The 21,786-nt window shown below is 51.1% G+C and overlaps 1 protein-coding gene across 2 annotated transcripts in view; it reads left to right on the top strand.

Annotated features, from left to right (window-relative positions):
• The first annotated feature begins 2,175 nt into the window (after positions 1-2,175).
• The window catches only part of Ebf4 (EBF family member 4), a 63,892-nt gene continuing 44,281 nt past the window's right edge, over positions 2,176-21,786 (top strand). The window contains exons 1-7 of one of the 2 annotated variants that reach the window (XM_046433828.2): positions 2,176-2,484; positions 2,994-3,115; positions 13,697-13,853; positions 14,125-14,188; positions 14,354-14,409; positions 16,167-16,240; positions 17,298-17,366. In XM_046433828.2, the coding sequence (XP_046289784.2) occupies positions 2,176-2,484; positions 2,994-3,115; positions 13,697-13,853; positions 14,125-14,188; positions 14,354-14,409; positions 16,167-16,240; positions 17,298-17,366 (851 nt within the window). Of the gene's footprint in view, positions 2,485-2,978; positions 3,116-13,696; positions 13,854-14,124; positions 14,189-14,353; positions 14,410-16,166; positions 16,241-17,297; positions 17,367-21,786 lie in introns of those variants that run through there. The other variant, XM_046433827.1, reaches the window with a different exon arrangement.

Here is a 21,786-nt window from a genome sequence, read left to right as displayed (position 1 = left end):
CCTGTCTTTAAAAAAACGGGGGAGGGGTGGTGCTGGGGATGTGGTTCAGTGGTTAAATGCCCCTGAGTTCAATCCCCAGTACCAAAAAGGGGAAGGGTCATGATACACTCCTATAATCTCAGCTACTGGGGAGGCTGAGGTAGGAGAATTGGAAGTTTGAGGCACTGGGCAACTTAGCAAGACCTATTCACAATAAAATGTTTTTAAGGGGCTGAGGATATAGCATAGTGATAGAGAACTTGCTTAGTGTGAGCAAGGTCCTAGATTCAATCTGCAGGACTAAGAGGAGAAAGAAAGGAAGAAGAAAAAGAAAAAAAAAACTGGAGAGATCTGAATAGAGAAAAGAGGGAAGATCAAGATCCTAAAAGGTCATCTCAGGAAGAGCAGAAATGGGACTTAGAAAGATTCCATATCCCTCTCTGGAGAGAGGAGAGGAAAGAATGGGAAGAGACTGAGAAACATGGACGAGTGTGAACCACTGAGAGAGCTGGCAGGCTTCTGCAAGGTTATCTGAATCCCCTTCACTAGGTGAGAGGTAGGTACCTGCTGGAAATTAAGAGAGCCAGGAATAAGTGAGAAGGTTGAAGAAGGGAGTGCAGCAAGTATGGAACAGCTTTGGGGAGATTTTGAGAGCCCTGCTTCTCAAATGCAATATGTATAAATCACCTCGGATCTCATTTGTATGCAGGTTCTGATTTTGCAGGTCTGGGTAAGATTCTATGTTTCTAACAAGCTCCCAGGTGATGTCAGTGCTGCTTGTCCAGAGGCCACACTGAAGAGTAGGGTTTAGAGAGTGGGCTAAAGAAATGAAGATAGGAATTGGGTTAAGAAACCATCCTTTGATAATATTATCTAGGGTAAAAGCCGAGAAGCAGAGACATGGAGGTAGGAGTGGAAGCTCCCTGCAAGGGATGGACAGTGAGGCAGGAAGCAGAAGGGATGGTAAAGAGGAGAGAGGTCAGAAAAGGGCCTAGGGGAACTTCTGGGGTGGGGGGGAGGCCCAATAGTGTCCCCTGGGACATTTCATCTGGGTCAGAATGGGGCAGAATACTGATTGCATACTTGGGGGCTCCTCACAAGAGGATGGGAGTCAGTTGGGACAGGTAGATAATTTTCAGGGGTTTCTGTTAGAGCCAGCAGCAGCAAAGGCAGGCCACCACCATGCTGTTCTGCAGGACAGTGCTGGACTAATTCCAGACCTGTACACAGCCTGGCCAGAACACACCAGGCCAGAATGTGGGGAGAGGGGCAGAAATGGCTCTGCTCCTGGGTCAAGGGCCAGATGAATTCTGTGCCAGGAACTAATAAGAGAGGAATGGATTTTGCAAAGAGAGGCAGCTAGGGAGAAAGAAGAGTTGAGGCTGGACTCTGAGCCCTTACAGACCTACACGTCCAATTTACAATCAGAAATCAAGAGGTTTCTGAAAGGCACAAGTGGGCTACGAAAACACTTTATGATCAGGCAACCCAGGGAGGAGAATAGGGATGGGAGGTGTAGGGAAACCGCTCAGCTTGTCTGGGCCCCAACCTAAGGAGGGGGGGGCGGGAGGGAGAGAGAGAGAGAGAGAGAGATATGTTTAAGTCCTTGGCCGGGGTTAAACCGAGGTCAGGTTCGCTGGGGGAATTGCTGGGAGGACAGCCCGGGCGGATGGAGAACGAGAAGAGTAGAGCTAGAGGCGTCAAAAAGGAGCAAGTCCAGGAACAAGACGTCGGACGTGAAGAGTAAGACGCGTACTTGGGGGAGAGCGATGAGGCAGTAAGGATGCTGGAGCTTCGTCCGGAGGCGACCTAGAGGCAGTGGATGTTCCCCTGTGCGGCGTGGAACGCTCCTCGCCTTGGGCCAGGCTTCCTAGCCGCGCAGACCCAGACCTTCCCTGCCTTGGCTCCTCTGGCCCCCTCCGGTCCCACCTGTTCCCTCTCGCGGCCTTCCGCAGGCCGCAGCCCCCAGCCCCGGCGACCGACTCGCCAGGGTCCGCCCCGCCGCCGCGGCCCGAGCCCGGCCGCTCCTCCCCCGATGATGTCACGTCCCTGGCCGCCCCTCGGCCGGCCGCGCCGCCCCGCCCCCGCCTCCCCCGGCCCCCAGTCCCCTGGGCCCGCCCGCTCCCGACATCCCTCCTCCCGCCCGCGCTCCCTCCCTTCGGCTCCCGCTCCCCCGGGAGCGGCGGCGGCGGCGGGATGGCCCGGGCCCGCGGCCAGGCCCCGGGGAGCGGCGGACGGCGGCGGCCGCGGCGGGGCGGCGCGGGAACCGGGCCCCGGGGGGAGTCCGCTGGGCTGCTGCTGCTGCTGCTCCAGGTGCTGCCGCCCGGGGCTGCGGCAGGGCCCGGACGCCGGGGCACTCGGGGCGCCGGCGGTGGCGGCGTCTGCTGGCCCGGTGTTGCCCCTGCCTTTCCCCGGGACGCTCGGCTGCTGCTGCTCCTGCCGCCACTGCCACCACTGTCGCCACCGCCGCCGAGCTCTGCGCCCGCAGCCTCCGCCTCCCGGATGGTAATCAGCGCCCCGCGCCGGCGCCGCGGGCGGGCGGGAGGTGGGGGCGACGGGGGGGAAAGGGCGGGCAGCCCCGCGCCCCCTCCTTGCCCGAGGCAGCTCCGGGGCGCTCGGGCCCCCCCTCCGACGACCGCGGCCCCGGGCAGCCGCCAGGGCGCGCCTCTGGGGCGCCTCCGTGCGGACCGGGTGCGGGCTCCGTTCCCCGCCCTCCCCGCCCAATTCGCAGTCCGCCCGCCAGTGCTCAGGCCGCGGGGGAATCCCTCCATCTCCCCGCCCCGCGCCCCGGGAGGGGAGGGGACAGCGCCAGCGCCCGCGGACCCGCTTTCTCCGAGGGAGCGCCCAAGAAGCAAGCGCGCACTGAGCCACCCGGACTCCGCGCTGCGCTGCATTCTTGGAGGCGCCTGGTGCCGTCGGGTCCGCCTGAACTGCGACGCCCACAGCCTCGGCGGGACCGGATCCCCGGCGACAGAGGCGCCCACAGACCGCGCGCCCTTATGTTCCCTGCGCAGGACGCTCTGCCCCGCGGCGGGCTGAACCTGAAGGAGGAGCCGCTGCTGCCCGCTGGCCTTGGCTCAGTGCGCTCCTGGATGCAGGGGACGGGCATCCTGGACTCCAGCACAGCAGCGCAGAGGTAAGCGCTCTACCCGACCCAGCGGCGCTCAGGTTGCACCGTTCTGCGCCGCTGTCGCTCCGCTGTCTTAGTTGCTGGAGCCAGGGGTGGAGGGAACCCTAACTCTGGACGGTCTCGTTGAGTTCTGGTGCTTCCCCTGTCCCGAGCGCCTAGGCTTCCTCCAGAGGTTATGGGGCGGGCCGGGGCGGGGCTTCTGCTTTCACTCTCGGGGCTGTCCGGACTCTGATTTCTGAAGGTCGCTCACGGAGGTTCAGGGCTCTAAAGGAGGAGGCAATCTTTTTGCCCGCAGTCCCTAAGCCATCACCCAAAGCCACCAGCCGTCTAGGAACCTCCAACCCCTCCTAGGCAGTCCCAGTGCCTCTGCTTGTCCAATTCCGCGGTCTTCTGCCAAGACAAGAAACTCTGCCCACTTTCTCCTTTCCCACACTCATCAGAGTTACAGGGCCAGAGATGCTGCTGAGGGGCCGAAGGGTGGTGAAGGGATTAGGAGGGCATTGGGCCTGGCTGCACTGATCACTGATCGGGGAATGGGCCGGGCCCTGCCTCTTCATCAGGTGTTTTTCCGTTAGATCCTGTGGGAGGCAGGGGGCCCTTGGGAACGAAGCGCCCAAGCCTATCTCTCCTGACTTTGCAGGGGTCTGGGTGGGGACCTAGATGAGGATGGACTTCAGGATTTGGACGGACCGTGAAAGGCTTATTGACTAGCTTCCTTCAGCACCTGGAACACCGAACTTTTAGTAACCCCAGTTGTGAACGGGGAGAGGCCGACTCTGCAAACAGCTGGAGCAGGGTGGGCTCTGGGCTTTGGGCTTCCTGGAAGTTTCAGCAGCTGCTGTCCAGCCGCTTGAAACGAGTCTGATAGGGTATTCCCAAGGCAGACCAGGCCTGGAACACCTGCCCACGTTCACATCCCCAGTCCTGTCCAGGGACCACCACTCATAATCCACTCCAACCTTACCCAGTAACGCACACACACATCACTTCATGTGCAAACCCAAGCAGTGTTTCTTCCAGCCTATCCTTTCAGGGCCATCAGGGAGGAGCACTGTGGCCTCTGGCTAGAGCTGATCTCTTCAGAAGGACAAAGCGTCTTGCTGATGAATCAATTCCCTAAAGTTTTATGAGTAACATAACTATATTCTAGAAAAACTGGAACACACACACACACACACACACACACAATCTGGCCTCTGTATCAACTATTGTCAGCATTTTAGTGTATTTCTTTCCCATCTTTTTCTCCACTAACTGGTTTTTGTTTGTTTGTTTGTTTGTTAATGTATGCTATGCTTAGAAATGTGTGTCCTGCCTATTTTTCTGTTTATTCTGGTTTTTTCTTTAACTTGAGATGCTCAGTTTCTTTACCTGGCCTATCCTTATCCCTATCGCTAGCTGTGCAGTGAGAGTTCTTTGCAATAACTAGTGGGGAGTTGCAGTGGAGTTTCTGAGATCCAAGTTTCCTCTTTCTCCCTGATCTTTCCCTCTGTGCCTGCCCAGAGGTTGTAGGTTGGCTGAAAGGGAAACATGCAAAGGAGGCAGCACCCTTGTATCCTGTATGTTGCAGGAAGTGTGGGGATGAGCCCCATGCCCAGGACTGGATCATCGGTAGTGAAGTTTGAGCAGGGGGGTTATTGAGTGGGGTTGAAGTGTCCAATCTGACTACCCAGGGCCACATCACTAGGACTCAGAAACCTTCATCAATTTGAACAGGGAGGGGTATCTTCAGGCTGCTTGCTTCCAAGTTCAGAAACTTCCAAGTCTCAGGACCCAGAATGAGAGCCCCACACATTTAGTTGAATCTCTTCTCTACTTTCAGAAGGAGAGGCTAATCCTTGCTCCTCATGCTTCTTCATATCCTGCCATCTCTCTATTGATACTTTATTCTTTAGTCAGTTCTCTACTCAGGTCTTCCCATCCCAAAACAGCAAAAAGGGACATTCCTTTCCTGTCCCCACCTACCTCTTCAGCCTCTGCTGGCTTCCCCAAGGCAGTTTGGAAGTGAAGAGTTGTCACTGATGTCTTCCCTTCCTTCACCCTAAAGCCACCTGGTTGTCAAGGCTTATGGATGTTTCCTTCTGTGTCCCAGTCCCAATCTCCATCCCACAGTCACCACTTTTAACAATGATTCCTCCTTGCTCCTGACCCAATCCCTCCCTGGGTTGAAGGATAGCTGTGCCCTGGTTTGCCAGCTCAGCCTCCTGGTCTGGTTCCCTGCCTCCACCTCTTACTGCTCCCTCAAAACCATCTTTCATGCACCACAGACCATGTCTGTGACCTGATTAAAAATAAAGTGACACACCCCACTGTGGCACTTGCTCTGTGCCCTCCCATCCTACCCAGGGGAATGGTAGTTAGTACCATCTAAGGATGCTTACCACAGGCCAGAGAGCTTCCTCTACCTGTCCCTGCGTCCTCCTGGATAACCTGTATTTACGGCTCATCAAAATCTGATCCCAGCCTTCCTTTCACAGTGTATGATGCTTGGCATACAATGTGGAAAATTAACGGGACTGCCAGTAAGTCCTACCTTCTCTTAAAATAGTCCCCTGCACTCAGTGTCCACATACTCCTAAATAAAGTCTCAGCAGCCTTCAAGACCCCTCCCCCACACCAGCATCTGCTCTATCTGTGCCCTCCCATCCTCCCCATCCCTCAGGATGCTTACCACAGGCCAGAGTTTGCTGTTCTCTCTGCCTGTCTTTATCTTCCTGGCCCTGCCAGCTGGGGCCTTCCTCTAGGGCCAGAATGGTGGCTCATTCATTCTTGTGTCCACGTCACCCAAGACAGGCTCAGTCAGTCTGCAAAGGGATAATGAGTATCTGCTGAAAATAGCAGAGTGCATCTGAGAAGACTCCCAAATCCCTTTCTGTTGGGTTCCCCTCTTCACCTTGGTGGCCTCCAGGAACCTGGTACTGGAGAAGCTATTCCTTCCCCCATTTTATAACTTGGCCTTTACAAAATGCCAAGGTTTTATAGAAGGTGGGTGAGGAGGAGAGGGCCCAGAAGGCTTCCCAAGGTCAATAAGAGTGGCTGTGCCCACAGGAAGGAAAGTTCTGAGCAAGAGAGGTAGGGAGAGAAGAGGAACTGTGTACCCATCACTTGGAGTCAGGAGACAAGGGCAGGGCAGGTGAAGAAGGTGCTAGTAGAGAGGGCTTCTCTCTCCCTGCTGATATCTTCCTACTAGGGAAGTCTGCACAAGGACCCCTGGCCATTGCTGTGACTGCTCCTTACCTGAACCAATAGGACTTTATCTCTGAGACCACATGCACAACCCCAGCCCACTCTCCCTGCCTCCCCTGCAGACCCACATTCTTCTGCTGGCGGGATCAGCACAGGGGCAGCTCCCTCCTCCTTCAGTTGTGTTTCCTAGGCTGGGGAGACCTCTGGAAGGCCCAGACCAGTCCTTTCCCCAGATGAGACCCCTGGAGGACCCAGGCCGGCTTTCTCCCATGAGCCTGTCCTAGCCCATGAGCAGGGCCTCGGAGAGGGAAGCCAGCTGGGGCTGCCTTTCCTGTAAGCAGCTGCAGGCCAGCCTCCCTGCTAGGAAATGCTTTTGTTTGCTTTAATAATTAATAGCCGCTCCTCTGCCTGGGACCTGGCAAGCAGGCCTGCGGGTGGGTGGTGAAGAGAGGGTGGGCAGAAGAGAGGCAGGGTGGGCAGTCTGTAGGTAGAACTGAGGGCTAGAGGGAGAGAGTGAGAGCCTTCTTTCCCCTTGCACCCCACCTCCTTTGGGGACCTGGGTCACTGAACCAACTTCCTGGGGCAAGTGAGCAGAACATCTGCTAGACAGTGGGAAGAAGGGATCTGGAGCCTTTGCAGCCCCAAACCTCCTCTCCAGGAGGACCATCTGCACACAGGTTCTGGGCAGCTGCCTCTAGCCACCAGGCCTTCCCTCTGCCTGCATTGCTGAAGTGGGTGACCCTGTGTGCTACTGCTTTTATCTTCCCTGGTTTGTGGCACTGGGCATGTCGAGGGGTGAGCAGGACCAGGCCAATAGATCTTGGCTGGGGCAGGAATACCAGGCTCAGCATGATGATCATTGGCAGTCCCAGGGGTTCAGAGGATGCCTTTGGGAGAGGAGTGGGTACCAATGGGGTGCTTAGAGAAAGGCAGAATGTGGAGGAAAGGAACAGGGGACTTATGAAGTCATGTCAGGATGGGAAAGAGAAAAAGCTGTATTTAGAGAGACCAGGGATGGAATGCAGGAGACCTACACTTTTTGTTCCTCCCTCTTGATGGAAGCGGAGGATGGCCAACAAAAGGTCGCCTTCCATTGCTGTTGATCCCAGGGCTTGTCACAGTTACCCCAGCATCCCAGACTTGAAGATGGATCAGGCTCAAGCCTTGGGCTGAGCCACCTCTCTGAGCCTTGGGCTGTCAGGGTGGGCATGAGCTAAGATGGGGTGGGGGAAAGAAGGCAGAAGATCAGGGCTCCAGCCTAGGTCATGTGTCTTCTGGGGGGGAGGGGTGGTTGGGATGGCTGTCATTAAATTGCTCATATTTGTAATAAGCATGTGGTCAAGGATATAAAGAGCCACTAGTGGTTTGCGGATAGAGAACAGAGACTACAAAAGGGGGGCTTTATCTATACTAGAGGGACCTGGCAGGGTCCTGGCTGCCCTGAGAAGAGCCCTAGGAAATCCTGTTAAACCTTGCAAGAGAGCATCTCCAGGGATCTGTGAATGGTCCCATCAATAGCAGCCAGATATTCTGTAGCTCCCACCATTTCCTCACATGCCTCCCTGTGTACTCTGGGGTATTATTAATCTGACCAGCTGAGTGGCCACGGCTGTGAAGCCTGGTGTCACTTGGCAGTGCTCAGGAAGCTCAGGCACACCCATGGTTTGGTACAAGGCAGGTTTCCTCTGACCAAAAAGTATGTGTGCAAAATAAATCTTTTTGGTGACACAGTCTCTGATTTTGGAACTAGCTAGGAACAGGAGATGTAAAGGGGGTGAAATGGGGTGTGGGAGAAATACAGAAGTGAATGTTTTCTCCTCCCAATCTGGGTTCTCTAGTACAGGAGCAAGTGCCCTTCAACCTCAGTAGTCCCTGGAGTTGAAAGGAAAGCGTTTTGAACATCGTGTTTAAAACAGTCTTTTTAAGAAAGTGAGGAAATCTGTAATTCATTTTGGAATCTTTACAGAAGTGGTTAATGTAGCTGTTTTTTGTCACTCGGTGCTGCATTTATCTGAGAAAGGTGCTTATGTGGTATGCTTTGTTCACTAATGATACTAAGTGAAGGAAATGTCTCTGAATCATGGGATCCAGCAATGGGGTATGCTAAAGGGCAGTGCGTACTTACAGTTGTCATAAACTGGGATCTGCCAGGCTGCACGCAGGCCTTCAGGGCTGGAGTTTTGCTGACTTTCTTCATACCCCAGCGCTCTGGATGGCTGATAGGCCGTCTCCCACCCATATCCCCTCAGGACCCTTGGTAAAAGGCCTGCTTCTCCTACTAGCATCTGCTTCACTTTGCTTGAGGATTTGTACAGGAAGGCAGAACCCATTCTGTCCATTTGCATGGCAGGCCGGAAGTGCCAGATAAATAACAGCCCTGGGAGCCATCAATGACTGAAGTTGCCTGACAAATGCACCAGCTCACCCAGCCATGGCTCTGGGTGTACGTATTCTATGTGTTTCCAGAGTTCCCCCATGGGATTGAGTTCCAGTTGCCCAAAGGAGTAGCTTGTTGAAAATGCACTCTTTAGGGCTGAGGTTGTAGCTCAGTAGTTGAATGGTTGCCTCGCATGGGTGAGGCACTGGGTTGAATCCTCAGCACCACATAAAAAAAATAAATAAACAAAACAAAGATATTGTGTCCATGTACAACAACAACAAAAAAAAAACAGTAAATGCACTCTTTATCTTCTCATCTTGTCTCCCCTACCACCCCACCCATGCTCACCCCAATGACTCCTGGAATTGCTGCCCAAATAAACTTTGTATTTGAATCATTGCCTCAGGGTCTGCTTCTAGAGGAAGCCAAAGGAAAGATTCGCCTCTCCAGGCTTTGGGGTATCTAGTCTCCCTTCCCTCCATCATTCTTTCTTTTAGATAAAGAGTATAAATCAATAGACATCTTGAAGTTTCTTTCCATGCACCAGTGGTTGTCTGGGCAGCTCCACTTTGAAGACCACAGAATCAAAGACCTTGGCCTTTATCCACATCCCCTGTTCCTCAGCCAGTCTTAGAGCTGAAGTGCCTTACCTCATTATCCCATAACATGCACCCAGGATGTACCCATCAGGGGCCTCAGAACAATGGGCTCCCCTGAGTTGTTTGAGTGATCTCTGTTTCTTTCTTTCTGGTTTTTAATCTTGATTTGTTTTCTCATTACAAGAGCATCTGCTACTCACCTTCCCTCTCCCAGGACTGTCCCTTTGGGGCTTGTAATTGCATTCAACAGATGTGGATACATCACCTACTAGGGTTGGGGGTGAAGGGGTCTTGGGGACAATCATGGAAGGAAGGCACCGTCCAGCTTGCCTGTTTTCTCCCAGTTCCTGTTCCTCCCCACAGGCTGCTCTTTGTGCCATTCTGTCTCCTATCCATAGGAAATACTAGAATGTCTTTAGAGCAAAACGTTCTCTCCTTTTACTTTGATCTCAGGAGATCTCAGGTAGGGGTATGAAGGAAGTAAGCTGGAGACTTGCCAGACAAGGAGCAGCCTCGTGCCCGCAGGTGTCTTGCCCACTCATGTAGTTCTCCCAAGGTCCGGAGTGGGTTAGAGCTGTCATTCATACTGTTCTGTGCTCCTCCATGATAATGATCCTATCTCAGAGATGAAAACTAGTTAACGCTGCCCCACGGACCAGACACTGATGCCTGTGAGCCTGGGAGGATGATTGGGCTTCAGATCCATGAGCAATGAAGTCAGGATGATGCTCTGGGCTGCCTCAGGGGAAGTGCAGCTGAGCGGGACCTGCTGTGGGGCAGAGCTCAGGCAAGTGAACTGTGCCCCCAGCCGGCAATACTGGATACTGGTCCACAGCCCCAGGGGAGCCTGCTTTCTTCCCCTCCCCTAGTCCCTATACTCCCTCACCCCAGTAATCCCCTCCCATGGAGAGACCAAGCCCAGTGAAGGGAGTTTGGCTTGGGGCTTCGACCAGACTTCCTTGGTCTGGTTCTCAGGGGCCTGGCAGGAGCTGGGAGCAGGCAGGACCCAGGACTGACTGATATTTGCCAAAGATGGGGGCAGGGAGAGGATAGACTGTACCCATTTGGAATTTGGCCTGTGTAGTGCAAGGGCCTCTGTGTAGAAGGGGTGTGTTGAGCGGCCAAGGGGATTCTGTTGGCTCTCAGCATATACCCCCTCCTGGACCAAAGTCTTTCTCTGACCTCTCCTTCCCCACTACCCAGGAGAATTCCAGGCTGAAAATGTCAGAAAAAGGGGGCAGCGGTGACCTGGGATTGCTTCACAATGCCACCCCCTCTGGCCTTCTCTCCCACTAGGTAGTCCTGGAACCTTCCCCTTAGTGAGCTCAAACTAAGCTGGCCCTGGGAGCAGGAAGGAGGAGCTCAGGGTTGGCACCTCATTAGCATATTCATCAACAGTAATCAGGAACCTGCTGTGATCGGAAAGCCCTCTTAGGGCTTCCCTGCCTCTCAGCTGGTTAGGGAAGTGGGTGGAGGGGCTGGTCAAGGTCTCCACTTGAAAGGGCTACAGTCCAAGGGGGAGGGAATGGAGAAGGATGCAGGGAGCTGGACATCCCTGGAGAAAGAAACCTTTGACCCCTCCCCCTCATCTTGAGCAGGGGAGGAGAAGTCTCATCATTTCTGCCTCCTGTATCACCATTTCATATGACCACTGTGGCTCCCAAGCACCCTCTCAGGGGGGAGGAATAATGTTCATTATATTATTTATGTGTAATCTGTATGGGTAAAAACACAAGCCCCTCCTGACCATGGCATCTCAGATACTATGACTTAGAATAGAAAAGAGTTGATTGATTTTAAATTATATGGAGATTCCAGGGGTGTTGACACACACCTGTAATCCCAGCAGGTTGGGAGGCTAAGGCAGGAGGATCATAAGTTTGAGGCCAGCCTCAGCAACTTAGGCCCTAGGCAAGTTAGTGAGACCCTTCTCAAAATAAAATTTAAAAATTAAAAATAAAAAGGGCTGGGGATAATAATTGCTCCTAGGTTTAATCCCTAGTATAAGAAAGAAAGAAAGAAAGAGCGGGGGGGGGGGAGGAAGGGAAAGAAAGAAAGGAAGGAAGGAAGGAAGGAAGGAAGGAAGGAAGGAAGGAAGGAAGAAAGAAAGAAATTGTATGGCAAAAAAACATTCAGCAGGAATGGATTTGGCAGCCATTATCCCAGTGGCATGCCTCTGGTGGGCATCTGGGATGCTGGTCTTCATGGCTCTTGGGGCAGTTCCACCATCCTCATTCTCTCCCTACAGCAGCCTCCCATTGGTCCACCACACTGTGTCCTCCCCTGGAGCATCTTCTAAGTTCTGCCTGCCTTCAGAACTTTCTGGTGACCCTTAGTCATGTTTCCCAAACTACACTCCCCAGTAAAAGTACCTATCAAGAAAGAATAAGCATGATGCATTAACTGTCTGTTACTGCATAAAATAGTTATTCCAAACTCAGCAGCTTAAAACCAACATTTATTTCACACAGTTTCTGTGAATGAGAAATCAAGGAGCAGCTTACCTGGGCAGTTCTGGCTCAGAGCTTGTCCTGAGGCTGTGGTCAAGATGGCGGCTGGGACTGCCATCATCCGAAGGCTTGACTGAGCCTGATGGATCTTCATTCAAGGTAGCTCAAATTGACAAGTTGGTGCTGGCTGTTGGCAGGAGGCCTCAGTTCTTCTCTACGTGGACCTCTCCATAGAGCAGTTTGAGTCCTCACAACATGGCAGCTGGCTTCTTTGGAGTGACAGTCTAAGAGAGAGCACAAGGTAGAAGCTGCAATGCTTTTATGATCTAGCCTTGGAAATTATATGCTATCACTTGTGCCATATTCTATTGGCAGCACAGACCAACCCCAACCCAATATGAGAGGAGACTCCACAAGGGCATGGATCGTTAGGAACCATTTTGGAGGGAACACTGGCCTGTGCCAACTCTAGTAGAATCTGGAGGATATCTCAAGGCCCCCCCAAAGACTCCCAGTGAGCCATGAAACTGCATTTCCCAGCAACTGTGGCCACAGAACCCATTCTAAAGGGAGAATCTGGAGCCACAAAACATCTAAGGAACATGCTTTAGAAGACCACAGCCCAGAGAAGAAAGTCTAAAGTCCTTCTCCTAGTGTTTGGGTACCCTGCACATTCTGGCAGGACTTCCCATGCAAATTTTCTCTCCTTGCTTCACTTTTTCTTCTTTCTTTTAATTTCTTTTCTTTCTTTCTTTTTTTTTTTTTTTTTGAGATGGGGGTCTATCTACTGTTGCCCAGACTGGTCTCAAACTCATGAACTCAAGTGATCCACCCTAGCCTACCATATATACCGGGACTATAGGCATGCACCACCACATTCAACCTCCACTTCAGTTTCTGAAATCTGGTCCAGTGACACTAACCCTCACATGCCCAGCCATTTCTCAGGCTGTTGGTTCTGTTTTGTTGCCTCCTCCACTTATTGAGCTCCTATTTACTCCTCAAATCCAGAGGAAAAGCCACCATCTCTGTGAAGTTTTCCCCTCCTCTCCCACAAAAAGAATCCATTTTTTTTTCTTTTTTTAGCATTTCTTAGTTTTATACATGGTGACATCTTTTGGGAAATGCCTACCACTTTGTCTTATGTTCCACTTCTCTATGAAAGAAAAAAAGAAAGAAATGCCTCTCCTTCAAGGCATTTCACTCCAGTCCCATTTGTTGGATGTGTCCAGACCTTGGTACACCACTGGAATTCAGGAAGTATTTGACAAGCAGGACCTTGATTCTTCTCTTCTGTCTGCTCTTGCCCTGGCCTTGCTTCTGGGAATGGCTTCTGATGAGCCAGGAGAAAATGCTTGGCAAGGTCAGACTAGAAGGTTCTCCTGCCCCAGGGAGCCATGGTTGTCTTTCTTTGGGCTGGAGACAGATCTCTGTAAACCTGGGGAAGATATTCCACATCTTCAGCCATATACCAGGGTCCAGACTGAGCAGACTTGTGGCCTGAAGCCAGTTTGATGTCTCTGATAATTTGAGGGACATCATTTCCTAGGCTCATAGAAGCCTCAGCTGTGGGCTAGGGTTCAATGGGAAATTTGTTCCAGAACCTTCCAAGTGCCCCTTAATTGCCCTAACAGGCAGTCCCAGGAGCCTGTGGTCAATAAGATGGGTTGGTTTGTACATCTGGCTTCTGAGATCAGCTGAGGGAAAAGCCTGAGAGGGGGCCTCACAGGAGGCCTCCAGGCGACACCCATGCAGGTGCCCTTTGCTTCCGAGGCAGCAGACCAGGGTGATCCTGGTGCTGGGAGGCCTCATTCAGGGACTGAGATAGCCCAGACCAGGGTGGAAGAGCCCATGTAGTCTGATTTCTTGCCCAAACTCTTGACATCTTGGAGCCGGGTCCTGGCCAGAGACATTGGGGTCTTTCTCACCGGAGGGTCCTTCCGGCGGTTTTCCAGCTCCTTTCCTCCTGCAGTGGCGTGGGCCTGGCACGAGCACATTTTGAGAAGCAGCCCCCTTCCAACCTCAGGAAATCCAACTTCTTCCACTTCGTGCTGGCCATGTATGACCGGCAGGGGCAGCCCGTGGAGGTGGAGCGTACAGCCTTCATCGACTTCGTGGAGAAGGACCGAGTGAGAGGCTCGTGGGCTGGCCTGGGACCAGCACGGGAGGGACGGGAGGGCTTAAGGGACCCCCCACACACAACCTGCAACACACGCACATGTGCACACACACACACACACACACACACACACTGGGGCAAATGAATGGATAGATGTTGGATGAACAGAGAGGGGGTGGATGGCTAAAAGGAAGGAGAATGGGTTTAGGGAAGAGGATATGGGTATAGGAGGCTCGAGCGTCCCTGAGTACCTTGGCAACCTTCCTCCTCTTGTCCTTTAGGAGCCTGGGGCAGAAAAAACAAACAATGGGATCCATTACCGCCTGCGGCTGGTGTATAACAATGGTAAGCAAAGGCCAGTGTCCTCCTCAGCCCCGACCCAGAAGAAGCCTGAGCACGCAGTGACAATACAATGCCCCTCGACAGTGGTGGGGAGGGTGGGGGAGTGATCCAGTCATCAGAGGCCCCAGGTACACCCTGACAGCAACCCTTTCCACCTTCCCACCTTAGGTCTTCGGACAGAGCAAGACCTCTATGTGCGACTCATCGACTCCATGTCCAAGCAGGTGAGCCAGCCAGGGGATGCGAGGCCTGTCCCACCTTCTTCTTGGACCTGGCTCCCTCGGGTCTGAATGAGCTCCTCATCCCATTCCCTGTCCTTGTTGTCCTTGTTCCCCCCACCCCTGTGCCTTTTATCCACACCAGTCTCACTCTTCCAGTCCCCACCCCTACTTGTGGTAGGAGCTAGGACGACTGGGCCCTTTCCCTCTAGTCAGAAACGATGAAATTTGTGTGAGCCTCTGGCCTAGGTCATGTCCCCTGGCAGCTCAGCCTAAGATGAGAATTCAGGTGCAAGTAGTTTGTTGGGGATATGGCCTGGGGTGGGTGGGGGGAGGCTGGGGAGAAGGGGAGGGAGGAGAGCAGGCCAGGAAGATGCACAGCTAGGAGATGGCTACAGACTGATCCACAGAGAGCACTGGAGAAGAAATGGCACCAGTGTAGGCCCAGCCTGAATCGAGGAGGCCAAGATTTTGCACCCTGGATGGGTCAGTTATTGTTTGGGGACCCCTCCTAAGGGAAGTGGATGCAGGAGAGGCAGCTCCCGTCTCTGGGGAGCAGTTCTCAAGAGAAAGCCCTCTGCAGCCAGCACAGTGGGGGCTGGGTGCTCTGGTCCTGTAAAGGGATCTGGGTGAGGCCCCAGGAGCTTCCACTGCAGATCCTCAGCTCCTTGCTGATGTGACAGTCACAGGAAGGAGGGTCAGAGGCCACCATAAGCAGCTTGGAGAAAATGAAACCTGAGTGAAGCCCTGATGGATTGTGTGAGGCAGAGCCCCAAGTCTCAGGGCTTCTCAAAGACACTGTGCTTGCTGTCAGAAGTGGCTCAAGTTGCAAACAGGCCAGATCAGTGGCCTGGAATGCAAGGTAGACACTTGAACTGTCCTGCTTGGGCAGAGGCTTCTAGCAGCCTCCATCCAGTCCTAGGGCAGAGGAAGAAATGGTTTGTGTCCAGAAATCTTTGGTCCCTGTGGTGGGAGAAGAAGGTCAGGCAGCAACAAATCGGGGCTTTGTTGAGGATAAGTGAGGAAGGAGTTCAAAGACATCCAGAGAGAAAGAGACCCCACAGAGAAGGAAGCCTGGGAGGCCCAGAGGGCTACAGACAGGGAAGCCAGATTTGCAGTCTTGGAAGCTCACCCCTTGCTCAGGGCAGATGCAGGCTGGGGAAGCTGGGGAAGATGCTGATCCAAGAGTCTGAGCCAGACACACTGGCCTGGCCTAGGGAGGTGATAGCATGGGGGAAGAGGCAGCTGTGCAGCCCTTGGATCTGATGAGTTAGCAGGGTAACCAAGAGGGACAACATTCATGAGCAGAGTCAGAGGTCCACTAGGAGTGTGGGAACAACCTGCATGGAGGAGGAATATGATGCAGGGTGAGGATAGGAGCATGTCTGTCCCACCAGCAGCCTGGCCTTGGTCCTAGTGGAGAGACCCCCATCACCACAGACCCCAAGAAGAGCTACCTTTAGAAAGAGCTTCCTGCAGATAAACACAATCTGCCGAGCTCATGGCCATTTTTGCTACCCTGGTGGTAGTCCTGGTCTGGGGGTGGGAGGCTCTGCACCAGGCCAGCCAGACTCCAGCCTCCTGCTTTGCACCCCTGGGCTCCCTCAGAGCAAGGTGGAGAGCATGATCTTCTCTGGGGGCAGGGACTCTCCTCAGCCTGGGCTTGGGAGATGCCAGTGTAGACCCACAGCCCACCTTTGCACTCCCCCTGGACTTGAGAGGAGCCTCCTTCCTCTCCAGCCTGTGTGTTCCCCCTCCCCCAGGCCATCATCTATGAAGGTCAGGACAAGAACCCTGAAATGTGCCGAGTGCTGCTCACCCACGAGATCATGTGCAGGTGAGACGGGCTGTGTCGCTTGCCTCGTGCCCCTTTGCCAGAATGTTGCCAAGGCCTCCGCCAGGCCCTGCCCCCTGAGCTTGCCGTCCCCCCCTTCACAGTACCCCAGCTCCCTGGGGAAGCTTGGTGAGGGGAGGGGTGAGAGGAGTGAGGCCCCTGGGCACAGTGCTGGCTGAGGAGAGGGTCCTTGAGGCCCCATTAGCCTGGCCTGTTTATGTGGCTTCTCCAAGTGTTTTTGTAAGAGAGGCCTCCTGCCACCACTGGAAGCTGAACTAATAAAGCTCAGGGGAGGGGCTCTGGGGAGATGGGGGGCAGGGCCTGGGCCAGCCAGCCCAGAGGCCTCCGGGATTAGCTCTGAGACTGGAGGTAGGAAACTTTGCTGCCTCTGCATGAACCTGGGGACAGCTCTCTGACCACAGGGTCAGGGTGAGAACACAGCTCTTGGCTCCGTTACCCCAGAACTTGGCATTTCCAGCAAGATCACCCCAGGGGCCAGTTGCACAGGTTCTTCCCAGGAAGCTCCTGATGCGTGGAAAAGAGAATCATGTTCCAAAATCTGTCATTGGGATGGTGGCCACCTTTGTGAAGAGGAGTGACAAGGGTCTTAGAGGGTGCTGATCTGGTACTCCTCATCTGTATGCTGCTTACACGAACAGCTTCACTTTGTGATCATTTATGAGCTGCGTGCATGCAATTCAAACCCTTTTCTATGTGGAAATGGTGTTTCTATAACAGTGCACACACACACACACATACACACACCCGTTTAGGTGGCCTGCTGCCTACCCTGTCCTAGGTCCTCCAGGAGCAATGCACTTTAGGGACAAAGGCTTCACGGCCAATCTTTTCCTCAGGATGGCTGTCAGGGTCCCTGTCAGGTCCCCCACTGCGTATCTCCCCCAGGACCCTGGGAGTGGGCCCCTGCACCCAGGGATTCCATACCAGAGACAGGACATCGGTACCCTCACAAGGTCTGCCCTACCTACCCGCCCATGCACACTGTTCTCTCCCCTCTTTCACTGCTTCTTCCTCCCCTCCCTCCTCATCTTTCCTCCAGTCGGTGCTGTGACCGGAAGAGCTGTGGCAACAGGAATGAGACACCCTCAGACCCAGTCATTATTGACAGGTACAAGCTGGGGGAGGGGCCTGGAGCTACAGGGCTGGTTTCAGCCTCAGAATATGGGGGCTTGAAGGAAGAGCACAGCAGCTCCCAAGAACACCACACAGGTGGCTCTGACCCTAGGGAGAAGTTGCCAGGGACCAGGGAGGCCTGCCATCCCTGGCCTCCTGAGTGAAGTCCCGGATGGCAAGCTTCCTGGAGCTGTGAACCAGCACCCAGGGAGAGCTGCAGAGGGTGGAGGAGGGGCATGGGAGAGTCCCTGGTCCACCTCTGCACTGTTTGACTTGTCTTCTCTCAATACCTGCTTCCCCCATGGAAAAGTGGGGAATCCTTGGCAGGTTTCAGTCCTAAGATCTGATGATCTTAGGTGACGTATGTGAAAATGCATTCTCTCTCCACGATTTTCATCTTTAAGTTATTTTATTTCTTTTTGAGTAGGAAATGCATAGGGTACAAAATCCAAAAGGTACAAAGCATAATGAAAAGTCTGCCCTCTGCTTGTATAACATACTGTTCACACCCATTTGCACCTTTTTTTTTAACAATATATCTTAAATATCATCCCATATGGGAACATAAGCCATACCTTATTCTCCTTTTAATAGATAAAACATTCACAAGATGCAAAAATTCAAGATGTTTAAAAGGGTTTACAGGAAATGTCTTCCACTCTCCCACTTACCCATCCATTCCCTTCTAAATAAGCAACCATTGTTACCAGTTTCTTATGTATCCTTCCTGAAATATGCTGTGAACCCACAAGAAAATACAGTTATGCACTCTATCCTCTCTATCCTTTTTATACCTTTACTTTTGTTACAAAAAATGATGACATACTAAACACATTTTGCAGGACCTTCTTTTTCTCTGAAAAAAAAATATCTGGGAATTTGTATCAGGACACAAGAAGTCTCCTTATTCTTTTTTTTTTTTTTTTCTTGCTACAAAAGATTCCATTGTATGGATACACCATAATTTCTTTAAATGGTCAGCTCTTGCTGAACATTTGAGCTGTTTTAGTGATAAAAAATACAGTACCGAATTATGTTGTCCTTGTATCATTTCACACATATGTAAATTTATAAGGATTTTTTTAAAAAGAGAGAATTGCTGGATCAAAAGATAGGTGCATTTGTAATTTTTCTTTTCTTTCTTTCTTTTTCTTTGTTTTTTTTTTTTTCTTTTTTTGCACTGGGGATGAATCCAGGGACACTTAACCACTGAGCCAAATCCCTAGTTTTTTTTTTGTATTTTATTTAGAGACAGGGTCTCATTGAGTTGCTTGTAATTTTGATAGTTATTGCCAATTTGTCCTCTGTAGAGGTTAAAATACTTGGATTCATACCCATATTCTAAGAATGCTTGTTCCACACTCTCTGGCCAATTAAGTATTTTGTTTATTTGGTCAGTGATTTTTGAGCATCTCCTCTGTGCTAGGGTCTCTTGTATGAACTGTGGCTTGAGCAGTGACCAAATCAGAAAACTTAGGGGTCATGGGTTTCTAATCTGATAAGGGAAGATAGACATAAGCTATCTAAATGAATAAAACATATAGCATGTTAGATGGTCATAACACAAGGAGAAAAATGAAAGAAAAATCAAAATGTGCCTAGGAAAGGAATATTACAATTTTAGAGTATTTAATGCTGCCTGAAAAGAAGACATTGTAGCCAAGTCCTGGGGAAATAAAAGAGAAAGCCATGTGTGGATCTAGGGGAAGAACGTTTTCAGCAGGAGGGTATGTTTAAGGAACAGCAAAGAGGCCCAGATGGCTGGAGTCAGAGGGATAGATGGAGGAGGTGTCCGAAGTAATGGGTGTGGCAGAAGGAAAGGCTGGACCCTGTAGGACTTGTAGTCTGCATGTGGGCTGTGCTTGTAGGACACTGCAAGAACTTTGGCTTTTATTCTGGAGGACATGGAAGCCATAAGGGGGTCTTGAGAAGAATGATATACATTTTAGCAAGACCACTCTACCTGCTCTGCTGATGATTACCTGTAGGAGTCAGGGAGATGATTTAGGAAGCCCAAGAAGCCACTACAATAACACAAGTGAGAAAGAACAGAGGCTGAGACTAGGATGTTATAGAGGAGGGTGAAAGAAGTATTTGGAGCTGAGCATGATGGTGCACTCTTATAATCCCAGCTAGTTGCTCAGGAGGCTGAAGCAGGAAGCAAGTTCAAGGCCAGCCTGGGCAACTTAGACCTTGTCTCAGAATTTAAAATAGCTGGGCGGCAGCGAGCTGTGTTGTAGCTCAGTGGTATAGTGCTTGCCTGGCATCCTTGAGGACCTAAGTTCAATCTCCAGTACTGCAAAAAGGAAAAAAAAAAGTATTTGGATTTTGTTATGGAAGGAGGGAGACGAAGAGTGGTATCAAAGTCAAAAAATTTCACATGTGTGGAGTTTACAAAGATGATACTGAGCAGAGCAAATTTGCAGGCAAGAAGACTGGCAGTTTGGTTTTAACCATGTAATGTTTAAGATGCTTAGTAAACATTCAGATGGGGGTGTTGAGAAAGAAGCTGAAAACTCAAGTCTAGATTCCAAGGAAAATATTGAGATTGCAGATAAAAAGCAAGAGAATGAGTATTGGTAGAAAATAGGAGAGGTCTAAGAACTGAGTGCTGGGGTGTCCAGTTAGAAGTTATGAAGATGCAGAATTAGCAGAGGAGAATGCGAAGAAGTTGCCAGTGAGATAAGAGGAAAATCAGGGCAGTGTCATGTCTTGGAGCCTCGATAAGAAAATATTCCAAAAAGGAGGCGGTTGGCAACTACATCAAATGCTGCTTGTGGAAAAGATAAAATGACTAAGAATTGACCATTAGGTTTAGCAACCTGGAGAATACTAGGCCTGTCAACAGAAGCAGTTCAGTGGAGTGGAGAGTGAAGCAAGAGTTTGATAGGACTGTGTCTAAGAATGGGAGAAGAAGATTACAAACAACAAACACAGGATCCGTTTAGAGTAAAACTCTTTAGAGGGTCGTGGCTGGAGCACAATGCAAGGGTGAGAAAAAAATTCTTTTCTTTTTTTTTCTTTTTTTTGTGTGGGGGAGTAGGTGGGTGGGTACCAGGTATTGAAATCAGGGGCACTCACCACTGAGCCACATCCCCAACCCTTTTTTGTATTTTATTTAAAGACAGGGTCTCACTGAGTTGCTTAGTGCCTCGCTGTTGCTGAGGCTGGCTTTGAACTCAGGATCCTCCTGTCTTAGCTTCCTGAGCCACTGGGATTACAGGGTGCGCTACAGCTCCCAGCTCCTGATTGTTCTATTTTCTCAGTGAAATAGGAAACTGAGGATGAAGATGGAGAGGGAGACACTAGAGGGCATGACTTAGTTGTCCAGGAGGATGAATAAACCGGGGAAATGTCATGTGACTGTCCAGCAGCACTAAGGACCTGCCGGAGGTTTGCGGTCATAGTTTAGCGAGAACTGTCTCTGGCCAAGTGGGGGTACACAGGTGCAGGTGCAGAACAGGTGGGTGGTTACATAAAACCAGACTTAGGGATTTGCCAGATTTAGGGATTTGAAACCTCAGAGGGCAAGAGAGTGAAAAGAATCTGCCAGGGGGAATTAGCATAAATGAAACAAGGGATTGAAGCTAGTTAAGGAGAGGGAAATTGGAAAGTAAACATAGATTTTGAGGGGAGCTAAAAATTTGATGGGGTTGAGGGACTAGGCAGGAGTTGAGCTGGATGCTGGAAGATAGTTGGAGAGTGAGTTTCCTATATGTGGGATTATTCAGGGTTCATGTTTATTGGGAATATGTGGCCAAGGGAAGGTAGAGACAAGATCAGTGGAGAGGAAATGGTATTAGAATTATCTATGTCGATACTGAAATCACCAAGAATTATCTCAGGACCAGTGATTGAGAATGATATACTAGTCCAAGAGTAAAAGCTTCAAGGAGTGAAGACAAGTGATCTCAGGGTTGATAAATGACTTCAACAAGTGGTGGTGGCCATAATCCCCACCCCCACCCCTACTCTTCTTTCATCATGTAACTGAAGAATGTTTCCCCAGGGACTTCCAGTCCTCTACCTCTGAATGAAGTTGAGCACACTCTCTTGAAAGCTATTTGTATGTCCTTCTCTGGGAACTGTCTGCTCATACCCTATGCATATATTTCTATAAAGGATTCATTTTTCTTAGTGATTTGTAGGAGTGTATATATGAAAGAAATTAGTCCTTTTTCATGAATTACACACATTTTTTTCCCTAGTTGGTAGTTGTATTTTAACTTTGCTTATGGTTAAATTTGTCCAATTTCTCAATCTTTTTAGATTTGTTTTTGTTGTTGTTGTCGTTGTTATTTTTAGAAAAGCTTCATCATTCCAAAATTATTTTATTTTGTCTTATTCTTAAGCTACTAGGGATCCAACTCAGAGTCTTATATATGCTAGGCAAGAAGTATACCCCCGAACTACAC

The sequence above is a fragment of the Marmota monax genome, unplaced genomic scaffold (genome assembly GCF_021218885.2).
Source record: "Marmota monax isolate L192 unplaced genomic scaffold, Marmota_monax_Labrador192_F-V1.1 WCK01_AAM20220418_F8-fsc00014, whole genome shotgun sequence".
Classification (NCBI taxonomy): domain Eukaryota; kingdom Metazoa; phylum Chordata; class Mammalia; order Rodentia; family Sciuridae; genus Marmota; species Marmota monax.
This window is presented reverse-complemented; position numbering and strand designations above follow the sequence as displayed.